At 33.7% G+C, this 20,331-nt stretch overlaps 3 protein-coding genes and 1 non-coding gene across 5 annotated transcripts; 1 reads left to right on the forward strand and 3 right to left on the reverse strand.

Moving 5' to 3' along the window:
* Positions 1-1,722: 1,722 nt before the first annotated feature.
* LOC129321892 (protein PLASTID REDOX INSENSITIVE 2, chloroplastic) lies at positions 1,723-3,933 on the forward strand. The gene is made up of 3 exons (XM_054967841.1): positions 1,723-2,055; positions 2,143-2,238; positions 3,473-3,933. Exons 1-3 carry the CDS (start codon positions 1,789-1,791, stop codon positions 3,665-3,667), a joined length of 558 nt encoding a protein of 185 aa, XP_054823816.1. The 5' UTR covers positions 1,723-1,788; the 3' UTR covers positions 3,668-3,933.
* A 623-nt stretch (positions 3,934-4,556) lies between these two features.
* On the reverse strand, positions 4,557-8,973 carry LOC129321891 (uncharacterized). The gene is made up of 3 exons (XM_054967839.1): positions 8,546-8,973; positions 7,246-7,413; positions 4,557-5,124 (listed from the first exon to the last, which is right to left on the reverse strand). The coding sequence occupies exons 1-3, from the start codon at positions 8,802-8,804 to the stop codon at positions 4,916-4,918; spliced, it is 636 nt and encodes a 211-aa protein (XP_054823814.1). The 5' UTR covers positions 8,805-8,973; the 3' UTR covers positions 4,557-4,915.
* A 1,181-nt stretch (positions 8,974-10,154) lies between these two features.
* Positions 10,155-10,224, reverse strand: TRNAN-GUU (transfer RNA asparagine (anticodon GUU)). Its single transcript has one exon. It is a non-coding gene; the product is annotated as a tRNA-Asn (tRNA).
* A 1,984-nt stretch (positions 10,225-12,208) lies between these two features.
* LOC129321890 (uncharacterized) lies at positions 12,209-19,121 on the reverse strand. Of its 2 annotated transcripts, none has more exons than XM_054967838.1 (11): positions 19,021-19,121; positions 18,486-18,860; positions 17,874-18,032; positions 17,244-17,327; positions 15,772-15,867; positions 15,368-15,460; positions 15,147-15,290; positions 13,722-13,829; positions 12,915-12,966; positions 12,767-12,832; positions 12,209-12,592 (listed from the first exon to the last, which is right to left on the reverse strand). In XM_054967838.1, the coding sequence occupies exons 2-10, from the start codon at positions 18,825-18,827 to the stop codon at positions 12,804-12,806; spliced, it is 1,107 nt and encodes a 368-aa protein (XP_054823813.1). In that variant the 5' UTR covers positions 18,828-18,860; positions 19,021-19,121; the 3' UTR covers positions 12,209-12,592; positions 12,767-12,803. The 2 variants fall into 2 exon arrangements, with proteins under 2 accessions (XP_054823813.1, XP_054823812.1); XM_054967837.1 differs by having other exon boundaries at positions 12,763-12,832.
* Positions 19,122-20,331: the final 1,210 nt, after the last annotated feature.

The following is a 20,331-nucleotide window of genomic DNA, read 5'->3' on the forward strand; positions in this document are numbered from 1 at the left end:
ATAGTCTTGACTTGGCTTGATCCAAATTAGTCTGGGTTTTTGACGATTTTAATATTCATCTCAATCTAAAATTATTTGAGCTCTTGTTAAAGTCTCCTCAACTCGAGGTGAAGCAAGCTAACGATATTAGGTACTTTACACAATAAAGAAGAGATGCAACCCAACAATTAGGTGGGCTCCACTATCACCTAACCCTTGAGTCATTCTCTCTCCACATAGCGTTTACTACATGTCACACAGGTCTCTCATATTTGAACAGTTTGGCAATGGCTAACACGTTGCCCCTGACACTAGAAATTGGGTCTTCATTTGTATTTTTCAGGTGCAAGAGATGCTTAAACTTGTAGTTCATGGATCCAAATGTAGATATAGCTCTTTAAACCAGTGTCCCTATCCATATTGTCAGAAGCTGAAGCAACTTTTTCGCCATGGCAAAACATGCACCACAAGATCCTCCGGTGGCTGCCATCTCTGCCACAAAATGTGGTTTCTAATCAGAATCCATTCTCAATCTTGCAAACTATCTCCCCCTCTCTGCTCTGTGCCTCGTTGCAGGTTCATTCATCACCCCAAATGAGTCTAGTGTGTGTGTTTTTTTTATCTCTTGATTCTGTCACAAGATTATGTGTTTGCTGGTTATGTGAGAGAGCATTGCTACATGGAACTTAGTGACTTTATTTTTCTTTTCCTTTTTTTTTTTGTTTTTTGTTTGGTTAAATTCAGATCCATGAAGGAACGTTCAAGAAGAATGGAGCAGATCAGAGAAAATTGCAGAAGAAGAAGGATTGAGATGCAGACTGAGGAAGAAAATAGAGCTGCCAACAATTTTCCTTCGGATGCTGAGAGCAGTACTGATCCTTGATTGACATCACATGAGACCAACTCCTCTCCACTCTACTTTTTAACTATAAATCCACACCATTAATTTTTGTAGTAAATAGTTGAGATCTCATGTTTTGTAAACACACTTCTTAATTTCGACGGAGGAAAGAGTACGAGAAAAATAGAAAAAAAAAAATAGGATAAATGAGTAAATTATTGTTAAACTTTAAATTCAACAATATTATAGATCATGAATTTGTTTATTATGTAAATTGTTTCTTCAATTTTGAAAACGATGTAATCTGACCCAGCCATTAATAAAAGTTAACATTAACTATTATTTGATCATAAAATAATAAAAAAACTTAAAAAATTATAGAAAATGACTAATTTTTTATTTTTTTTCCCATTTTTGGGTCATCATTTGTAATTTTTGAATTCTTTATTACAATTTTTTTATTTTTTTAATTTATAAAATCTTTTTGTATTATTTGAATTAATTAATAGTCAAAGCTAACTTTTATTGACAACAAACATTAGAATACAATGTTCAAAAAATTGAAGGAATGGTTCACATAATAAATAAATTTAAAATTTATAATTATACTTGACTTAAAATTCAAGATTGATTTACGAGTGCCGTAAAGGTTGATAACTTTCCAATTTCAGTCTTCTTGGTCTCCTTTCAGTCAAGTCTTGAGTATTTGTGAATAGTGACATATCAAATTTATTGGCCAGCGTCCCGATTCTCAACCAACAATAAATAGAGATTTTGCTTTTAATTCTTACTTCATGCATAGATAGATCACTTGAATTAAAAACAAAACTTAATAAAATTATAGAAATTAAAAAATATATATTTTGTCTATCTATCGCTCGCGAGATGCGGAGCCTAATTAGCCGAAGTTCACATTAAAATTCTCAGTGAGCGTGGCATGCGAAGAGGAGATAGGATAAAACACAAAAATGTCTTGGAGTGCCGCTTCTACTTCGTGTTATGCCGCTTCAATATTCGATTCTATTCCTTCTTCTTCTTCTTCTTCTTCATTGTTCTGTGTTCGTTCATTATGCTTCTCAAAACACAGACGTTCATATGGAGGAACATTCAAACAAGCTTTCTCATTTCCTTCATCGAAGGAACACAGATTTCCTCCCTCCTCATCAACCAAAAGGTTTATTACTAGAGCCGCCGAATACAAATTTCCTGACCCAATTCCAGAATTCGCTGATGCTGTGAGTTTCTGTTTCATATTTTGATTATATTTGGCTCTGTCTCTCGATGAAGAAAATTACTTAATCCCCTCTTTGTGCTGCTTTCAGGAGACGACGAAGTTCAGAAACCATCTTCTGAAGAAGCTTTCGAAGAAAGATATGTATGGGGAATCAGTTGAAGAAGTTGTAGGGGTTTGCACCGAAGTGAGTTACCATATTTATGCTCTCCGCCCTTCTGTGTTCTAAAATATGGCAATTCTAGAGAGCAGAAACAAATGTTCTGTTGATCTTTAGGGCTTACTTTCTTTTCTCACGTTTGATTAAAGTGATTCTAAAGCAACATTGTGGCTGAACAGATCATTTTATTTGATCCTTCTGATAATGTACCAGTCAAGCAAAAAGTTCTCTTCTCTGACTTCTGAGCGCTAACATATGGATAGGAACTGAGAACAAAGCTAAGGATTATAGTTTGTGTCACGATTCTTCTGATTTACTAGCGTGTCAAAAGATTTATACTGTTACCTTGCTTTGAATGTGTTCAATATACTGGAGAACATTCTATTTGTAATAGAGAAATGCGTAATGCGCTTCCAACAATTAAAGAGTTCATGAAAATCTTCACAATAGCCTTTATCTAACATTTTAAGAGAGGATTTTGTACCCATTTGATTATCATCTGTCTATCATATGAATATTTGCATATTTTAGTTGTTGAACTGGTAAATCAGGAATTGTTATGTCTGATTGCTTAAGAGAGAGATTCTTACAATAACAACAACAACAATAGGCCTTTATCCCACTAGGTAGGATCGGCTACATGAATTGCATGACGCCATCATGCTCTATCATTTATCAAGCTTTTAGAAATGTTGTCAATTATGAGGTCTCGGTCAACAACTTTTAAAAGTGTTCTCTTTAGCTTTCCTCTACCTCTCCTAACAAGGCTCAAAGTTATCTATTCTACTCTCTTCACTAATGCTTCCTGCAGTCTTCTTTATACATGTCCAAATCATCTCAAATGATTATTTACCATTTTTCTCTCAATAAGTGCTACCCCCACTTTTTCTCATATGTGTTCATTTCGAATTTTATCTATACGTGTATGTCTGCACGTCCATTTCAACATTCTAAGAGACAGATTCTTAAATAGATTAAATTTATATGTGATAAACAAACCAGACTACCATGAATAAGAAGTGAGTCCTATTGAAAAATATGTTTGAAATACTAACATCTCTATGATTGGTTTGCTTGGAATTTGTTCATATTTGATTGTTGTACAACTTCTCAAGTTCAAATTAAATGCTATATGTATGTGTCTGGCCCTTTTGTTGAATGCACATGCAGCCTTATGAGTTGTAGCTTCTTTTGATCATCGCAAATATAGTTAGATGAACTAACATGTGTTGGCTGTGAATTGTGTGGATATATTGAACAGATTTTCAGTACATTCTTACACTCAGAATATGGAGGTCCTGGGACACTCTTGGTCTTACCATTCATTGACATGGCTGATACTGTAAATGAGAGGGGATTACCAGGAGGGCCACAAGCTGCACGTGCTGCTATCAAGTGGGCTCAAAATCATGTTGATAAGGACTGGAATGAATGGACTGCTTCTGATTCCAGCTGATAGATGAAACAAAGAACCCTTTTTAGTGTTTTAGTGTTAAGTTCAAGTGGTCAAGTGCCATGGTTTGTAAGAGCTTATTAAACAGTTTTAACTTCAATTGATGAGCTAGTGGTAGTCAATCCATTGATGATGAGTGTAATTAAAGTTTCAACTTCTCACGACAGAAAATTCAGAGAATTAGGTATGGAGGCATGATTATTGGCTTATTTTAAGGTATGTATTAATCACAAGGATTATCATATATAGCACTAGAAATTTTCTTGGAAGGGCTAATTTGTTTAAGATTAAAAAAAAAAAGTGGTTTTAGTTGAGTTAATGATGATGAAGTTGTTGGGAGCATAAAGGAGTTGTTGGGAGAACCTTAAGCTAAACATTAGGAATGTGCTGGAAAAAAAAAAAAAAAAAAACTGTTTCCAGCTGCTGCTTTTTTTTTTTTTTTTTGGCTAACCTATTTTGGAATAGCATATCAAAATAAGCTAAAATTATATTTTTCTCACCAAAGGCTTTATGATTAATTAATACTCCCAACAACTCTTTTGTGTTAAGCTTAACTAAAATCAATTCCTTTTTAATCTTGAACAAACTGGCCTTAAATGTTATTGATACTATGATGTGTGGGCTTGGAGTCTCAATGACACAGATGCCAATCTGTGTGGAATGGTTTAGAAATGTTGCAACTATAATTGGAGCAAGAAGAGTAACTGATCTGGCTATACGTTCTTGTGTTGTTTATTCCCAGTTTAACACTATCTTACATTGTGATTCCTGTTGGTTTGAACAAAAAGGAACATTTGATATTCAGGACGTAAAACATGACAAGATAGATGATATATTATTATGCCATTAAAAGTAGTGGTAACTTCCTTCTGAGTAGTTCTACACCGCGACAGCAACAACCGAAAACAACTATAATGAACGTTTAATTGTCAGAACAAGATAATTTGAACTAGACAAAAGATAATCAGCTGCATAGAATTGCCTGATCAATAGCAGCATGGTTCATCAATTCATCATTTCAATTCCTAGTATCTGACCAGAAGACCACATTTCATTAACTAACTTGTCAGTAGTGTAATTCTAGCTACGTAAGTGATATATGAGATAACAAAAAGTGATGTAGAGAGAACGATGCACTTCATGACAGCACTATTCATTTACAAAATTGTGCTGCCAAAAGCAACGAGAAGCTAAACAGTTAGTGTGGAAAGTGTACAATTGCTTTTCTTGTGGCTGTTACAACCATGCATCTCATTTGCGACTCAATTCGTCCCAATCTATGAAACGCTCAAGAAGCTCTTTCTCTCGCAAAACTAAGCAAGCTTCAGCCCTCCCAAACCACTTATAGCGATGTTTTGCTATATGGTCATATACAGAGTCCCTGATTGGCGTTGGAACCACCAGTAGTAAACTTAACGCTGAGTAAGGCGGCGGCAAGTATGACAGTACCCGCAATGCAGCTGCATAGTCATTTTTTAACGATCAGATTGGCATATTCAAGCTCACAGGGAAAAGCAGGGAATGAATAAATTATAATCTAGACATTTATTCTACACACATGAAATTTATTCTAAAAATATTGGCAGTTAAAATATAGTGCCTAACAGATTCAAAAATAAGTGGGAAATAAATCCAAAGGTTGTCCAAGAAATGGCGCAACAGGCAGAGAGTGAACAGGACAGACACGAGGTTTCTAAGTTGAAAGAGGATATAATGACTAGAAGTATCAAGAAACTTCAGAGAGATGATGAGTTTCAACCTGGAATGACTATCAATGAGGGCAATTTAGAGAAGGTGATCAAAACGGCAAGTTGGAAATAAGGAGGAAAATCCTTAACAGAGACTCCTACTCCCTCCATAAGATTGCCCATATACTACAATGGGGGTAGAGAATGTGATACCAATGCCTAAAGATGAGATGATGCTTAGAATGAAGAGGAGTTGGTCCTCATGGAAGAGACAAAGAAGCTTATGAAACTCCACCCGATCGTGTAGGTGATTAAAGCCATGTAAAGGAGCCTCAATCCTAGCTCTATTAAGGAAGAATGAAGCACAGATTCTAAAGGCCAGCGTTAGCATATATTATTTATGAAGATTTATTTGTTTATTTACAAGGAAAATGTCACACTTTATTGATGTGAAGGGCTTACAATTCTTCTAAGAATCACTCCTGAGTTTTCTACCCAGTGATTCATCCTCCGAGAATTACTCCAAGATTTTGTTTAGATTCTTCAAATCAACACAAGCTCTTGCAAACTTAAAAGTATCTTGAGTTTGAGGGGGGTGTTAGGATATATCATTTATGAATATTTATTTCATTTAGATTTGTTATCTATTAAGTTTCAACCCCAATAAAAATGTTCTCAGCAAGATACCAATTTGGGTAAGGATCCGTAACTTCCCATTACCTTAGTACAATAGAAACTTCTTTTAGAAAGCGGGGCTATAAGATTATTGAAGCAGATATTAACACCATGAACCAGACGCAAAATGATAATGCAAGGATGGAGGAGGTCTGCCAGGCAAGGATTAGCGTTGAAGTGGATCTTAGGGAAAAACACTCATTCAAGATTAATTGTTCGCAACAAAGTCTACTAAGTGGAGCATGAAGGTTCTAAACCTAGCTTGTTTTGGCTGTGGGCAATACGGCTACAGAAAAGAAGCGTGTCTGCATAATACCAACATCTGGACAAGGGTGTCAATTGGAAAACAAGTCAAACAGGGGGTTCGAATCCCACAGACGACCAAAAAAAGTGGAGAAGCAGGATGTTACGTACATTGGGTGCTTGTTAAATGACAAAAAAGGGGCAAAACCTTCTGGAATGAATCACCAAACCATTTGTTAGTCCTCCGCCTCTACAAGAAAGGCCAGAGGACCACAACAAACCAATTTGCAGGACATGTCAATGTTAGCTGTCATTGATAACATTAGTTTAAACCATATATATTCAGAAAAGATAATCACTCTGCTAACTGGCTTTAAAGGAAAGGGTAGACGAAGAGGGGGGAGACAGACACCATGTAAAAGCCACTTGTTGAGTGTTGTTATTTTGTAGACTCGAGTAAAAGGGATTTGCACCCCATAATCTCCTGAATTAATATACTAAGCCTTTTATCCCCAAAAAAAAAAAAAAATTGTCCATGCGCTCCAAGCATAAAGAGGCTCCAAATTTGACCAAGAAACAATGGAGGAGAACTATGGTAGCAGGCCTAAGCTTTTTTACACAAGGACTTAAATTTTTTTCTGCCATCCGAACAGACTGGCCCAGAAAAACAGACAACCCAGAAAGAAATACTTAAAAAATTCTGATTCGGTCACTGACTCACTTCAGCATTGTAAATTTGTTAATGCCAGATTTGAATCTGTATGCAAATCCCCAATGTTAAAACAGGAACATCTAACGCCAATTTTAAATCAGTTCTTCTCATGTTCCTAAAGATGTGATGGATTTTATTTTAAACTTAAAGTAAACATGGAAGTTGGAACTGACCAAAGCCAAGTGTATGCAGTATATTTGTTTTAATAAAGCCAAAAAGACTGATTGGACACAACTGAATTTAATTCGTGAAAAAGTACTAACCAGTAGATCCTTGACTGTATGAACCCAGGCCTTCAACAAATAAAAGGCGACGGAAAACATCCTTTTTCTCAAGACCACATGCTGTCAAATATGGCTCAGCAGCCTTGGATTGAACACAACAGAACTTAATCTTTTTGTCCTTGTCTGCATTGATCACCCATTTCACACCTGTTCATGCAGAAAAGAATCAAAACGTACTTCATAACTGTAGGTCACATATTTAAAACATAATAAAAGCGCACCAAACAAACAAATGTACATAATGAGAAAGGAACCTGGAAAATGCATGAGAAATAAAATTTTTGGAAATTGAGAGGTTAAATAAGTAATGACTGGTTAATTTCAAGGCCTGAAATTTTCATTTTTGATAGAATGAAGTAGAAGAATATTCTTCCACTTACCTAATTGTCTCCTAGGCAAAGGGTCATATAGGATATACAATCCCAAGTAGTAGATAAATAGCCAATAAAAATTTAAAATATTCCAGTTCTTCCAACCTAATCAGTTCTAACTTTTAAAATAGGAAAAGCATGGAAATCATATAAATTATGATATGAAATTCCTTCTCACAAATGAACCTATTCTCACGAATTGAGAATAAAGATATTTAAGTGTCTAACTCCATTAGCATAAATTAGACATAAATTTGTGGAGAAGCTACTTCCGAGCAAAATAACCCAGCAACTTGACATTGAAGTTTGGTATTACTAATGTCCAGACAATTAACATGCAAGGGACACCAATTGCACTAACATCATTGAGACATTTCTCGGAAATGTCAACCTTCTCACCATACTCAGCAAGAGAATCAAATAAAAACGTGTCACGATTATCAATCCCGCAGCTAAGAGAATCTAAACTATCATCCTAACGTGAACAGGACACTAAATAGAAATGCAATCAATCATGTTGTGGAAGCTGCTTTTCAGTCACATGGATCAAATTGGCTAGGTGCTCTGCGATTTAAAATGTACGGAGAAAAGGAGAAGAACGAAGGATCCAAACGAATTCCCTTAAAGAAACACGAGAAAATTCAAAACCGGAATTATAGACAGACAAAGGTCTTGAAAGAATCAACACTTAATGGATGGAACGCGTGGTTAATTATCTAGCCAGGCCAATGGAATTGCTCCTTTTACGAGATACTAACTCACAACGACAGATACAGCAGCCCAGAAACAAAGAAGACGCAAAAGAAAAACAAGAAAAGAAGAAAAGGAAGAGAATGAAGCATTTCGATCTAACAATCGAAAATCCAAGAATTGGAAGGTCAAATAGGAAAAGCGAATGAACGGAATACATCGGTGGCAGAGATGACAGACGCCGTCATAAACCACAACTCGCGGAATAAGCAAGCTAGGCATGACTTGCTGGGAAAGAACAACCGAAGAGCGAGGGGTATTAGGAGGTTCATGGTCATCAGAATCATCCACCGCCGGAGCAGAGAAAGGAGCGACGGTCTTAGACGAAGAATGCAATGAAGAAAGCAAGCGACGGAATGAAGAAAATGTGGGCGTCGTTGCGGTGTTGGAGAAGTTCGGAAATCCTCTGCGAAGCATATTCCTCTTAGGCTGTTACTGTAATGAAGACCGAAGAGCGTTAGCCAGAAGAAGGCGAGGAAAGAATTTATGCGTTGGCAAAGAAGACGAAGTATCGCGACGTTCTCTGTGACTCGAAACATGATTTGTGTTGCTTCCTTTTTGGACAAGGAAGCGAACTTGGTTTGAGGGGTAAGGGCTTGGAATTCTGATAACAGGACTAGCTTCTTTTTTTAATATTATTATTAACAGTCAAAATGGATCTTTATTAATATCACAAAAATTAGTTAAGTTAATTATTCATAAAAAAATTGCTGGTAAACAAAATTATTTATAAAAAAATTGTGTGTTGACATTAAAAATACTCACTTTAATTATTTATATTAAATAATTTACATTGATCAATTATATTTAGGACTGGATGAGTACATTGACAATAATTTCAAGGACAATAAAAAAAAAGTAAGTAAGTAAGTAAGTATTTATAGAATAAATTATATAATTTTGTATAATGCAGATAAAAACATAAAAAAAATAAAACTAAAAATTTTTTACTTTATTAAAATATCTAAATTACTTGAATCCCATTAAAATTATGTGATTTTTCTCGCTTTTGTTGTAATTCATTAGTCAATAAATTTTGTTATAATTTGTTATTTAATTTAAATAAGGATTTGAAATTATGAAAAAATAGTGCAACATTTTTTTCATATTTTTTTTAATACTCATGTTTATCTTCTTTTTTTCAATTAACTACAGGTATTCTTCTATTAAAAACAATTCTATTTAAAATATTATTAAATTTAAATAATGATAGATTATGTTATGAGTAATTAGACCCTTCTACTAAATCCAACTCTATTAATAGTGTTTATATTTTTTTTTTTTTGCCACACCACTATGTGTAGCGTATTCTGCATATTATGAGTAGTAATGTAATCATAATTTATTTTTTGTTTTAAGTTAATGTTTGAAAATTTAGAAATAATAAAATTTCTTTCCAGTGATCAAATTATAATTTATTTTTTGATTTAAGTAAATATTGGAAATTTTAAAAAATATAAAATTTATTTCATACATTTCTTTGTTACTCATTTCATTTGTTTATTGAATCCTGGCATGTGATGAGTAACGCTGTGATTATATAAATTTTAAAATAATAAAAATAGGTGTAATCTTTTCTGAATAATTTATCCTTTCGTAGTTTAAATCTCAAAATATAAAAATGAAGTTTATAATTTAGATTAATAAAACAAAATATGCGCAATATTTCCTTCCCTCTTGCTTTCCAATTGTCCGGCGTACCAGAAAGTCAGAACTCTCAGATTTGAAAACAAAAAGAAAAATAAAAAGGCAAAAGAATTGAACAAACGCTAGAGGAAGGGCACCTTCGACCTTGTGGTTAACAGCCACACGCTCTAACCAACTGAGCTACTCCAGCAATGACGTTATTTATTTTATTATTTATATTAATAGACTAATATTTTTATGGTAATATCAAGAGCTCAAAATTCTTCACACGATTATTTGGAGGAGAAAACACCGAGGGTAATTTAGATCTTCTTTGTCCTGGTTTTTGAAATTTCTCAAAAAATACTTTTTCGATTCCTGATTTGTCACATTTCTCTCTTGCTTAACTTCATTCCAATGTATAAACGTGCATAAACAAATTCTAAATTTCATATTATACATGTTTTATGCAATATACAATAAACTATCATGATCTATGGCATGCTTAAATATGTTATAATATGAAAAATTTTAATATTCATTCATAAAAAAACTACCAATAATATGTGCTTGTATGTGCACGCGCAGGTACACTTGCATACGCACATGTATGTAATAGGCTTCTATCAAGTTTGAAAAATTAAAAATCAATTAATTTAATAACTTTTGACATTCAAAATAATTGATTTTATTCAATTTATAGTTATTTTTATTTGATTATAAACACACCTAAATACAATCTCTTGAGGATACTAGTAGTTTAACATTCAAAAAATCCCTTGATCAAATTCATCTAGAGGTTAGTAGACTGCTAGTAGTTTGAATGAAAATGCAAAATCATCACGAATCTCATGAGACGCAAGAATTAAAGTTGCAAATTTAATTTCTATCTAGAAGAAGGCAAGAACAAATTAAAGTGGTTTAATAATGGTGATAAAAACACTAAATTTTATAAAAATTGTTTAAAGAGACCACTTCTCTTTATTTGACAGAGAAATAAATGAGAGATCTACTTGAAAGTGAAAAATGGAGATGTGAAAAGAACTATATTTGCCATTTGAGGCTTTCAAAGTACCAATGAGTATGTGAGAGCCCTGACTAGAGAGAAATCAAGCACATGGTGGGAAATCAAGACATTTGTGATTATATAAGAGCCCTGACTGGAGGGGAAGAGAAAATAAAAAATGTTAACAGAACACTGTTTATACATATACCTTAAGTAAAGAAACCTAAAACTAGAAGCAAACTTGGACCGATTTCTTTATTATGTAGTGTAATTTATAAATGCATTACTAAGTTGATTGTGGATTGTCATGACACATAATAGAGGAATGACTAATCAAGTGAGCAATGAAAAAACACTATATTAAGAGAAGATGTTGAATAGAAAAAGTGTAGATGATTGGAAGAATTACATATAGATTCAATACTAAAAAATTAATTATTACAAGATTCATTAACAATTGAACTAAAGTTATTGACATCACAAAGTATTGTTATTTTTCTTAGTTCAATTGTTAATAAATCTTATAATAATTAATTCTCTTATATAATATGTTAACATAATTCTCCTCTTCCTGAATGATTTGAATCGCTTCTCTCTCTAGTCCCATTTTTGAGAATTTCTTTGAAAAAATTACTTTCAGACTCTTTATAACAAATCTAAATATTTAAAAAATTCTATGAAATCACAAAATTATTCTGAAATAATTTTACTTTCCTTTCTCTTCTATTATGTTCTACCTTTTCCAGTTTTTGCAATGGCTCTCTCTTTAGAATTGCATATATGAATTTTTAATTTTTATATGCTTATAGTTTTTATAAGTTGGATTAAAGAATACGTGTGTACTTGTTATCCGCTTATGCTGAGATATTTTTACAGTTCATAACATGGATATCGAAGATTTGAGGCGGAGTCAAATTCTGATATTCTAATTTATTTTCTTTGCATAGTCAATTTAAACACCCACATATATAATACCCAAACACACACACACACACACACACACACACACACATATAAGCACAAGTTTGGACCCGTAACCTCATAAATAGAAAATTTTGTGCCACTAGACCGATATGTCTGGCAGGTTCTGATGTTCTTGTGAAGAGATAGTTCTAGCGAAGACCATACCAATTGTCAAGCAGGAAGCATTTTAACTTCAGGCATGAAGATATATAGGGGACCCAGAAGGTTGTTTCAATAATGTATGTAATTCTATACATTAAAAGTACATTTAAAAAGAAATCATAAAACAATACAAGGACGACAAGAGTTATGCTTGCAGTGCCAATAACCAGAAAATTCAACTTAATGGGATTTATTCCCTCTAACAAAACTAAGTAGAACTAGATAGCAAATCAAATCAGAAAATTCAACATATAGGGATTGATTCCCTGTAAGAAAAATCAAAGGAACATTCGGCGCCTCAATTTCAGGATGGTTGGTACCCCAGTGGACAAGCCATTTTTAACCACCAACCGAACTATAAATCATTCCAGTGACAAAGGACCCAAAATATATATATATATATATATATATTCATTCTAAGGTTTTGATTGTCAGATAACCAGGTCACCTACAAAATGAAAGAACACAACCTAAATTAGAGAGACAACAATTTCTAAAAACAACCACAACAACAACAACAAGCTTTATCCCACTAGGTGGGGTCGGCTGCATGGATTGCAAGACAAAAAACAAAAACAAAACCAAAAAAGTAATCCACTGATGCTTTGTGATACAAACCCACAATATAGTCACCGGATTTCATGATTCGATGTTTTGACCTAATCTTGCACTTCTTGGACTTGGCCATCTGCAGAAGTAGAAGAACCTAAAAATCAAAATACATCCATACACCAGAAGAGGAACATGTGCATAAATTCTGAAGGTCTCACCAGCAAGATTGACGGCCAGGTTTGCTTGAGCATCAGCTTCTGAGTTAAAATTCTTAAACAGGGAAAACAGAAAAATATATTTAACCAAATCAGTTTTCACACAAGCATCAGCAATCTTATTCTTGCAATCATATATAATAAAAGAGATGTTTCTATGTTCAAGTGAACACAGCTAAAAACTGAGAGAGGAAGATAGAAAGAGGATTTGTTATTCATGTTATTCCCAAGATAGAGACTGAAAGAGGCAGACTCATAATCAAAAAGCTCAGAACATGGTTAAGTAGTAATGATGTTGAACGGAATTATTATGGTCTTCATGTTCGTAATTTCATCTGGCAGGACATTGTACGGGAGATCAAGATGATTTTGGTTTTACGGAACTTAATGAAGAAGAGCAATCTATTCTTGATTTTTTGATGGGTACCTATGCGGGATAGGGAACCTAACTTCAAAAGCTAACTATTGAGGTGGAAGAATCAACCCACTTATATCTCCCATTAAGTATCCCATACTACTCAATGTGCAACTTAATATCCCATACTACCAAGTCTCCATCATTTTTCAATGGCATATAATTTTGAGATTGTCAGAACTTGTTTTAAGAAGCAGGATGATTATTTATTCACATACAAAAGTAGAGCCTTAAGGTCACAAATTAACTTTATTTTGGTAAGGAATCCAAATAGAAGAGACTGTAAAAACTATAATGATTCCTGGGGAAACCTTGACTTTGGAATAGAACTGGTATGACACAGTGAAAAAACAAAAGCACCTTCTGGAACCTCAGTCTCAGTCAAATGTACCTACCCTTAGAACATGAGTAATCTGGAATGATAAAAATTTATCCTTGAGTTCTTTTGCCACCTTATACAACTTAGACATGCTCTCATTCTTGACCTTCCATAAACCGTCAATCTGTTTTCATGCAGCAGCAAGAGTTGAAGAGGAAAAAACTATTAAGTGAAAGAAAACAGTGACAAAAATTACAATTAAAGGTTGCCATTGTAGCCATTTAAGAGTACATATACGAGATCAGATGTTCATTCTATACTTACGTAAGATTTCCCATCTTCAAAATTAAAATCACATTGTAACTCGAGCAATAAATAACACACACATGGAGGACGACATGCTGTAAATGTTTGAGTTTCTTTTTTACGCATCTCCTGTTTTATTCTGACTATCCAGCCCGACATACAAAAGCCTGACCAATATTTCAGGATACATTGCATACATTAATTTATGCGCTGACAAGGACACGTGTAAGATACGAAACCCCTAATTAAGCACAGACAAGGGACGCCACAGTTGGCCATTGACTTGTCTCAGTTATATAAGGGATCATAAACTTGATAGCAAGTGATGTGGAACGGGAAGGGAAAACAGAAAGGAATGATGGAATATAAGATAATTGTTAATTAAGATAATTAGGGTTAATTTAACATATTAAGGTTATCCATTAGGGATACTTTAATAAGGATATTTATTCATTGGAGTTAGGATAAATATGCTAATTCAAGTATCCCTACTGGATAACCTTCACATCCTAAATTAGCCCTAATTATCTTAATTAATCATTATCCCACATTCCATCATTTAATTTGAATTTAAAGATGCTAATAGGATGCTAATATCTTATTTTATTGAAGATAAATAAACCTAAGATAATGATAAAATAAATAAGTCCTAACTCTAATGGATAATTTTTCTTATTCAAATATTCCCAATGGATAACTTTGATGTCCTAAATTAACTCTAATTATCTTAATGAAACACTATCCCATATTTATCATCAAGTTTTCAATATTAAAATTACCGTTGGTTCAAAATTCCCCTCTATTCTCCTCACTCTTGATACTTCCACTCTTTCTTCCTACGTAGTTAGTTAACATCTTTTAATTTGCAAGAATAAATTCTATGTGCACTTGTAAATTAGAGAATAAATACATGAAACTTGAAATAAAGGCTATCTTGACCGTTATCCAAGCATCAGATTCTTCTCCAGAAACAAGTCAAATTTAAGCCAGGATACTGGTTTTAATCGACATATATTTTCCATTTATATACATCAAATAAAGAAAAGCCACGAAATAATTGATGCAAAGTCTGAAGAAACAATCCACCAAAACATGCTCCTCAAAACTGTAACACTGCAGAAATGATATCAGCTGATACCTTCCACATTTATGTTATCAAATAAATTGATAGAGAAGAGCATATAAAATAACAAACCTGCATGCAAACAAGCTTGGAGTCACCTTGGATATGAATACCAGTAAACCCCTTTTGAAGTGCATATTTCATTCCCAATATTAAAGCACGATATTCAGCAGCATTGTTGGTTGCAAAACCCGCACCTTCACGCAACCTACAAATCTTTATGAACAATAATAATTAAAGTGGTCTAAGTTGAAAGCAAAGAGTGAATAGATGCAAGATCAAAAAAATTATACCAAACTCCCATCACTCCTGCGCAGAATAGCCCCTGCACCAGCTTTTCCAGGATTTCCTTTTGATGCACCATCAAACTCAAGGATACAAGTCCGCTATAGAAGGACAAGATTATGAAGCTTTAGTATCACTAGGAAAAGAAGTATCTATAAAGATGTAAACAGTCAAAACATGTACCTCCACCACCCCAAATAAAAAAAAAAAAAACAGAAGAAAGAAAACAATTATTCCACCCAAACAAATATAGAATTGACTGTCACCCAATAGCTTATGCTTAAAAGTTAAAACCATCAAGGTGAGATAACAACACTGCACGTGGTGTAGATGCAGCAGTAACTGTGATTGAAATAAAGGTTCCTCAAGAGAACATTATTTTGAATCCAGCATCTATACGGTTTCCACTTACCAATTCGGATGATGATACTTGAGCCACAGCAGAATGATACTTCACTTGTTTTTTCAATGGTTCTTCAGAGGGGAATCTCAGACCAATTCCTTCCTCCTAAGCAGAATAGATATATCACAAATATATAAAAAAAAAATTATGCAATAAGGAAAATGTGAACTTAGATAGTGGCAACATATGCATGGTACAAAGTAACTTCATTGAAGAAAAGTCAACATAGAGACTGTGGGAACAATGGCTGAAAACGATTCACAGACTGAGATCCATAAAATTTATGTAAGAAAATAAACATGAGACATCATCCAATCAATAACAAAATCAACTTTTAATTATATTTTTTTTAGCATATACATCACCAAGCATCTAATGACAGCACAAAGTAAAGCGAGGAAAATCAGGCTTTGTCACATAATCCATATAGATTAAGCAAAATATATTTCAAAAGCGATGCCAGGGATATCAACGTGATGATTTGACACTTGACTCTAGAATAGAGGTTTCTCTACTGACTATGCAGGTAAGATAATAATAAAATTGATAGGGCTGAAAATCCCAAAATTGTCATAGCATTTTATTACCAGACATTTGACTATTTAAGATGTTAAACATATCAATATCCAAAGTTTATTATCACATTTAACGTTGGCACATATGGACAAAATTAAATATATTTTGAAGGATAATATAAGAGTTAAGATACCCTTTTAACCCTGGACTATTCTCCAAACCCAGTGTCCTAAACTATTTGTAGTAGCAATTTCACCTCTAAAGGAATTAAAATGCAGCATATTTGTCCTTGACGTTAAATGCCCCAACATTGACCATTAAAAATTCTAACTGAGACTTAAATTTGACCAAAATTACCACCTGCCATGCCAAATGGATTCAAGTTAAGTTACATTTTTGCTACATTTTAATTATTTTAGGGGAGAAATTGCTATGATGCAAATAGTTTAAGACACTAGATGTTCCTCGAAAAAATGGTTCAAGGAAAAAAAATGTACTTTAACTTAGATCCACTTGGCATGATAGGTAGCATTTTCGGGTCAAACTTAAGTCCCAATCAACATTTTTAATGGTCATCGTTGAAGTATTTAATATCAAGGGCAAATATGCTACGTTTTAATTATTTTAGGGGCAAAATTATTACAAAAAATAGTTTATGACACTAGGTGCTTCTAGGAGAATAATTCAAGAGTAAAAATACACCTTAACCTTGTACGGTACCATGCTTAGTATGAACTTTCTGTACTCAAGTCTAAAACTACTGCATTTACTGTAGGAAGAATACAAGGTAACAGGGTATAATAAGGATACTACACAACAATTTTTATTCAAAATTGATTATGATGATGTGATTACTTAAGTGATTAAAGATGCAAACCAACCATGGAGGCAAATCTCTTTATAATAATTCCACAAACATTGCTTTCTTGATAAGCAAGTTGTAGTTCCTAAATTGCAGAACTCACCACATTTTCTTGTCCAAGCACACCCAAAGATCTCTTTTTAGATGCAGCATAGCTTGATGTGCCTGCCTCAGAAGAAGCTGGATCCTAAGATATATGAACATCAATTCTCATTCACTAGAAGTGCATCAAGAACAGGCAAAACATGAACTTCCATCAAGGAAACAGGATTTGCTGGATATTACAATAGAAGACTGCTTCCCATAAATTGAAACATAAAAAAAAATGATTCTGTGGATTCGGGATTAAGGAGAAACCAAAAAACATAATAAAGTAAATTAAAATGGAAAAATTTAACACATTTGAAGTCTTCTAAGTTTAACATTGCCCCAGAATAGTATAAAAAGTGAAAAAAAGAATAACTTCCACCACCATGTGATGCCTAATGAGCATCTCAATTATTCAATGTATTAGATATTTAACAACAAATAAGAGGAAATTTTAACATGAATCAAAATTTCCCTAAAATGAGCGGGATCAACGATAGGTACCAATAAAGTTTCTTCAAGCTCATATCAATTACGCAGAAAGATGATATTCTCCAATTCACAATCAATGAGAATTTTTTAAGTTTCTAATTTGAACATATATATGGTGGAGATTATCACAAAAATAAGGCAATAATCGTCTTACCTGGAAGAGACAAGGAGCAAGAGTACCCAATACATCATCACTCAAATCAGCGGCTCTTACAGTATATAAAGCATTCTTTAGCCCATGCGAGAAAAGGTGATCCTCAGCATCCTTAGGCAAGGAGTATCCCTTGTACACACTAACAGGAGGATTGCATATCTACCAGGTGACACAGAATCATATATCAAATGAATTGTATAGTGTGGAAAACAAAATTTAATGCATCTCCTTGTAGAAACTTCTAAAATTACCACGGAAGATGATAGTTGAATTAGAATGACAAATATTAACCATAATCATTTTCCCAGACAATAGAACAAGCTCATTCCGTTAAAGTCTAAAAGAAGTGTGATTCTGAGATGAACGATAGGAAATCATGCACAGAAAAGGCAGAAACAGCTTGACTGCCAATAAGATCATTCTACATTTTCAAAAGAACAAACTGTCACTGTTCTTTACGGCCCAAAAAACTCTAGATTTTCAAACACCCGAATGTTAAGCATGTAAAAATTTCAGCCATGAGAGAAATATGCATAACCTAGCTGACAAAATGCATCACAAAAGATCCAGCAAACAGTAGACTGTAGAGTATGAGGGTGCCAAGAGAATTACGGAAGTTCCAACTTGAGCCTGACATTCAATGAGACTTTTATAGACACCAACAATGTCCCCTTTACGGACAACAAAAAAAGCATCCTTTTCTTGCTCCATCACTAATTCAGGCTCTAGCTTCTGCAATTTAGAAGCAGATTTGCGGCCTTTTCTAGATGAATAGCACTGAACACGAAACCTTGTGAGGACAAATTCTAAATGGGCAGACCTAATAACAGGATGCTCTAACTTCCTCTTCCACGCGGAGGCAGAACATCCATACAGAGAACGTTTGGTAACGAAGTAAGAGGTCCTCGCAATCAAAGCAGCAGTGTACGATGACAGTTGCGACAGGCAGTTCATGACAAAGTAAACTTTGCCAGACTGCCCAGATTTCTGCGCGAAAAGCAAATTCAATCAAAATAAAGCCGGCAAACTGGTATTACGAACAAAAAAATGTAGCTCGATTTATATTGAATCTATCCCCGTTTGGTTATACTAGGCGCATTGAAAAATAGCAGCACAAGAAAAAATTTTAGCTTCAGAAGAACAATACCAGTTTCTTGCTTGCTTCAAATGGAGTAAGCAGGAGCAAGCGTCAATGGAGTTTTTAGTTTAGTGGACTTTCAGCAATGTGTATTTGTCGGGTCGAACGCCTTTCGGGTTAAGTAAGTAACTAATCCGTAGGCCCGTAAATTAATATAATAAAATCTTTTCTATTAGAAAAGATTAGTCTGCAAGCCGAATCAAGCCCTCAGTTCGTTGGGCCGCTTAGTCCCCGCATTTTTTTAACCTCATCAGAAATTGTTGATCTGACTGATGGAGGTAGATTTGGAAGAACCGGTATAACACTTTATTTATGTTTTCTTCAATAAAAATGTTATATTATATGATTATAGATATTTAAAAAATTATATAAACTAGATGCACCATCCATGATCCATCTAATAAAATTATAATGATTTAATGAAAAATTTTGATGTGTCATTACTTCAACAATTTTATTTTTATAATAAAATATCTATTTAATTTTTATCTTTTCCCTTTTTTGTATCATTAATGGTAGAACTAATTTATATTTATAGTCAATATCATATTTTTATTAGATAAAGTATGGATAACATAGCGCATGAGATTTATGAAAGAACTTTGATTCTCACATCGATATAATGATCAAGAGAAAAAAGATTGAAGAAATTTTGGTAGAAGATAAAAAAAAAAAAATAGAAAGCACAACACATACAATTATATATTGTTTGCATCCAAATTGTGAATTTGGAGATACTGGCCCAACTCAACTTAATTGACTTTAAAATAATTATATAAAAAGAATATTTATAAAGTCTTAGCCACTAAATTAAGACCATCACCCATGATGAGTGAACATGATAGAGGAAGTGCTTCCTAAATTTAACGAAAGTGGCAATCATGGGGTTTAAGCATCAAGTCAGAATCATCTATAAATAGGGAAGCTCTCTCTCAACAATCATCATCAGATCATCATCAGTACCAACAAACTATTAGTCTCAAACTCCACGTCTATTACTTTATTTTTTTTTATCATATAGTTTTAGTCTTTACTTTTCATTTTACGACTGGCATAACATGCCATCTATTTTTTTAATTAATGCGTCTCTGCTTTTCTGCATCTACATTAGTGTTCTTCACTTCACATTCTCACATCCGAGTAAATTGTGGTAAAAGAGCTCGAGTTTCCTTCGTTTAATTAGAAGTCAGGTTCTTTCATTCTCTTGAGACCCTACGCCTTTGGTACGCCTCGCGACACCATGACTTAATTGTTTGTTTTTTTTTAAACAATTTTTGGCACGCTTGGTGAGACTTGTGTGAAAGAAATGCCTAGGATACA

The sequence above is a fragment of the Prosopis cineraria genome, unplaced genomic scaffold (genome assembly GCF_029017545.1).
Source record: "Prosopis cineraria cultivar Desert tree isolate PC_DT_omini unplaced genomic scaffold, ASM2901754v1 PC10, whole genome shotgun sequence".
Classification (NCBI taxonomy): domain Eukaryota; kingdom Viridiplantae; phylum Streptophyta; class Magnoliopsida; order Fabales; family Fabaceae; genus Prosopis; species Prosopis cineraria.

Coding starts and splice junctions, on each gene's coding strand:
- LOC129321892 (XM_054967841.1), top strand. CDS start 1,789: ATGTCTTGGAGTGCCGCTTCTACTTCGTGTTATGCCGCTTCAATATTC. Junction 2,056..2,142: donor TTCCAGAATTCGCTGATGCT/GTGAGTTTCTGT, acceptor TGCTGCTTTCAG/GAGACGACGAAGTTCAGAAA. Junction 2,239..3,472: donor TTGTAGGGGTTTGCACCGAA/GTGAGTTACCAT, acceptor TATATTGAACAG/ATTTTCAGTACATTCTTACA.
- LOC129321891 (XM_054967839.1), bottom strand. CDS start 8,804: ATGCTTCGCAGAGGATTTCCGAACTTCTCCAACACCGCAACGACGCCC. Junction 7,414..8,545: donor CTGTCATCTCTGCCACCGAT/GTATTCCGTTCA, acceptor CTGCATGAACAG/GTGTGAAATGGGTGATCAAT. Junction 5,125..7,245: donor ATACAGTCAAGGATCTACTG/GTTAGTACTTTT, acceptor ATGACTATGCAG/CTGCATTGCGGGTACTGTCA.
- LOC129321890 (XM_054967838.1), bottom strand. CDS start 18,827: ATGAACTGCCTGTCGCAACTGTCATCGTACACTGCTGCTTTGATTGCG. Junction 17,328..17,873: donor TTGCTCCTTGTCTCTTCCAG/GTAAGACGATTA, acceptor CATATATCTTAG/GATCCAGCTTCTTCTGAGGC. Junction 15,868..17,243: donor TGCTTGGACAAGAAAATGTG/GTGAGTTCTGCA, acceptor TATTCTGCTTAG/GAGGAAGGAATTGGTCTGAG.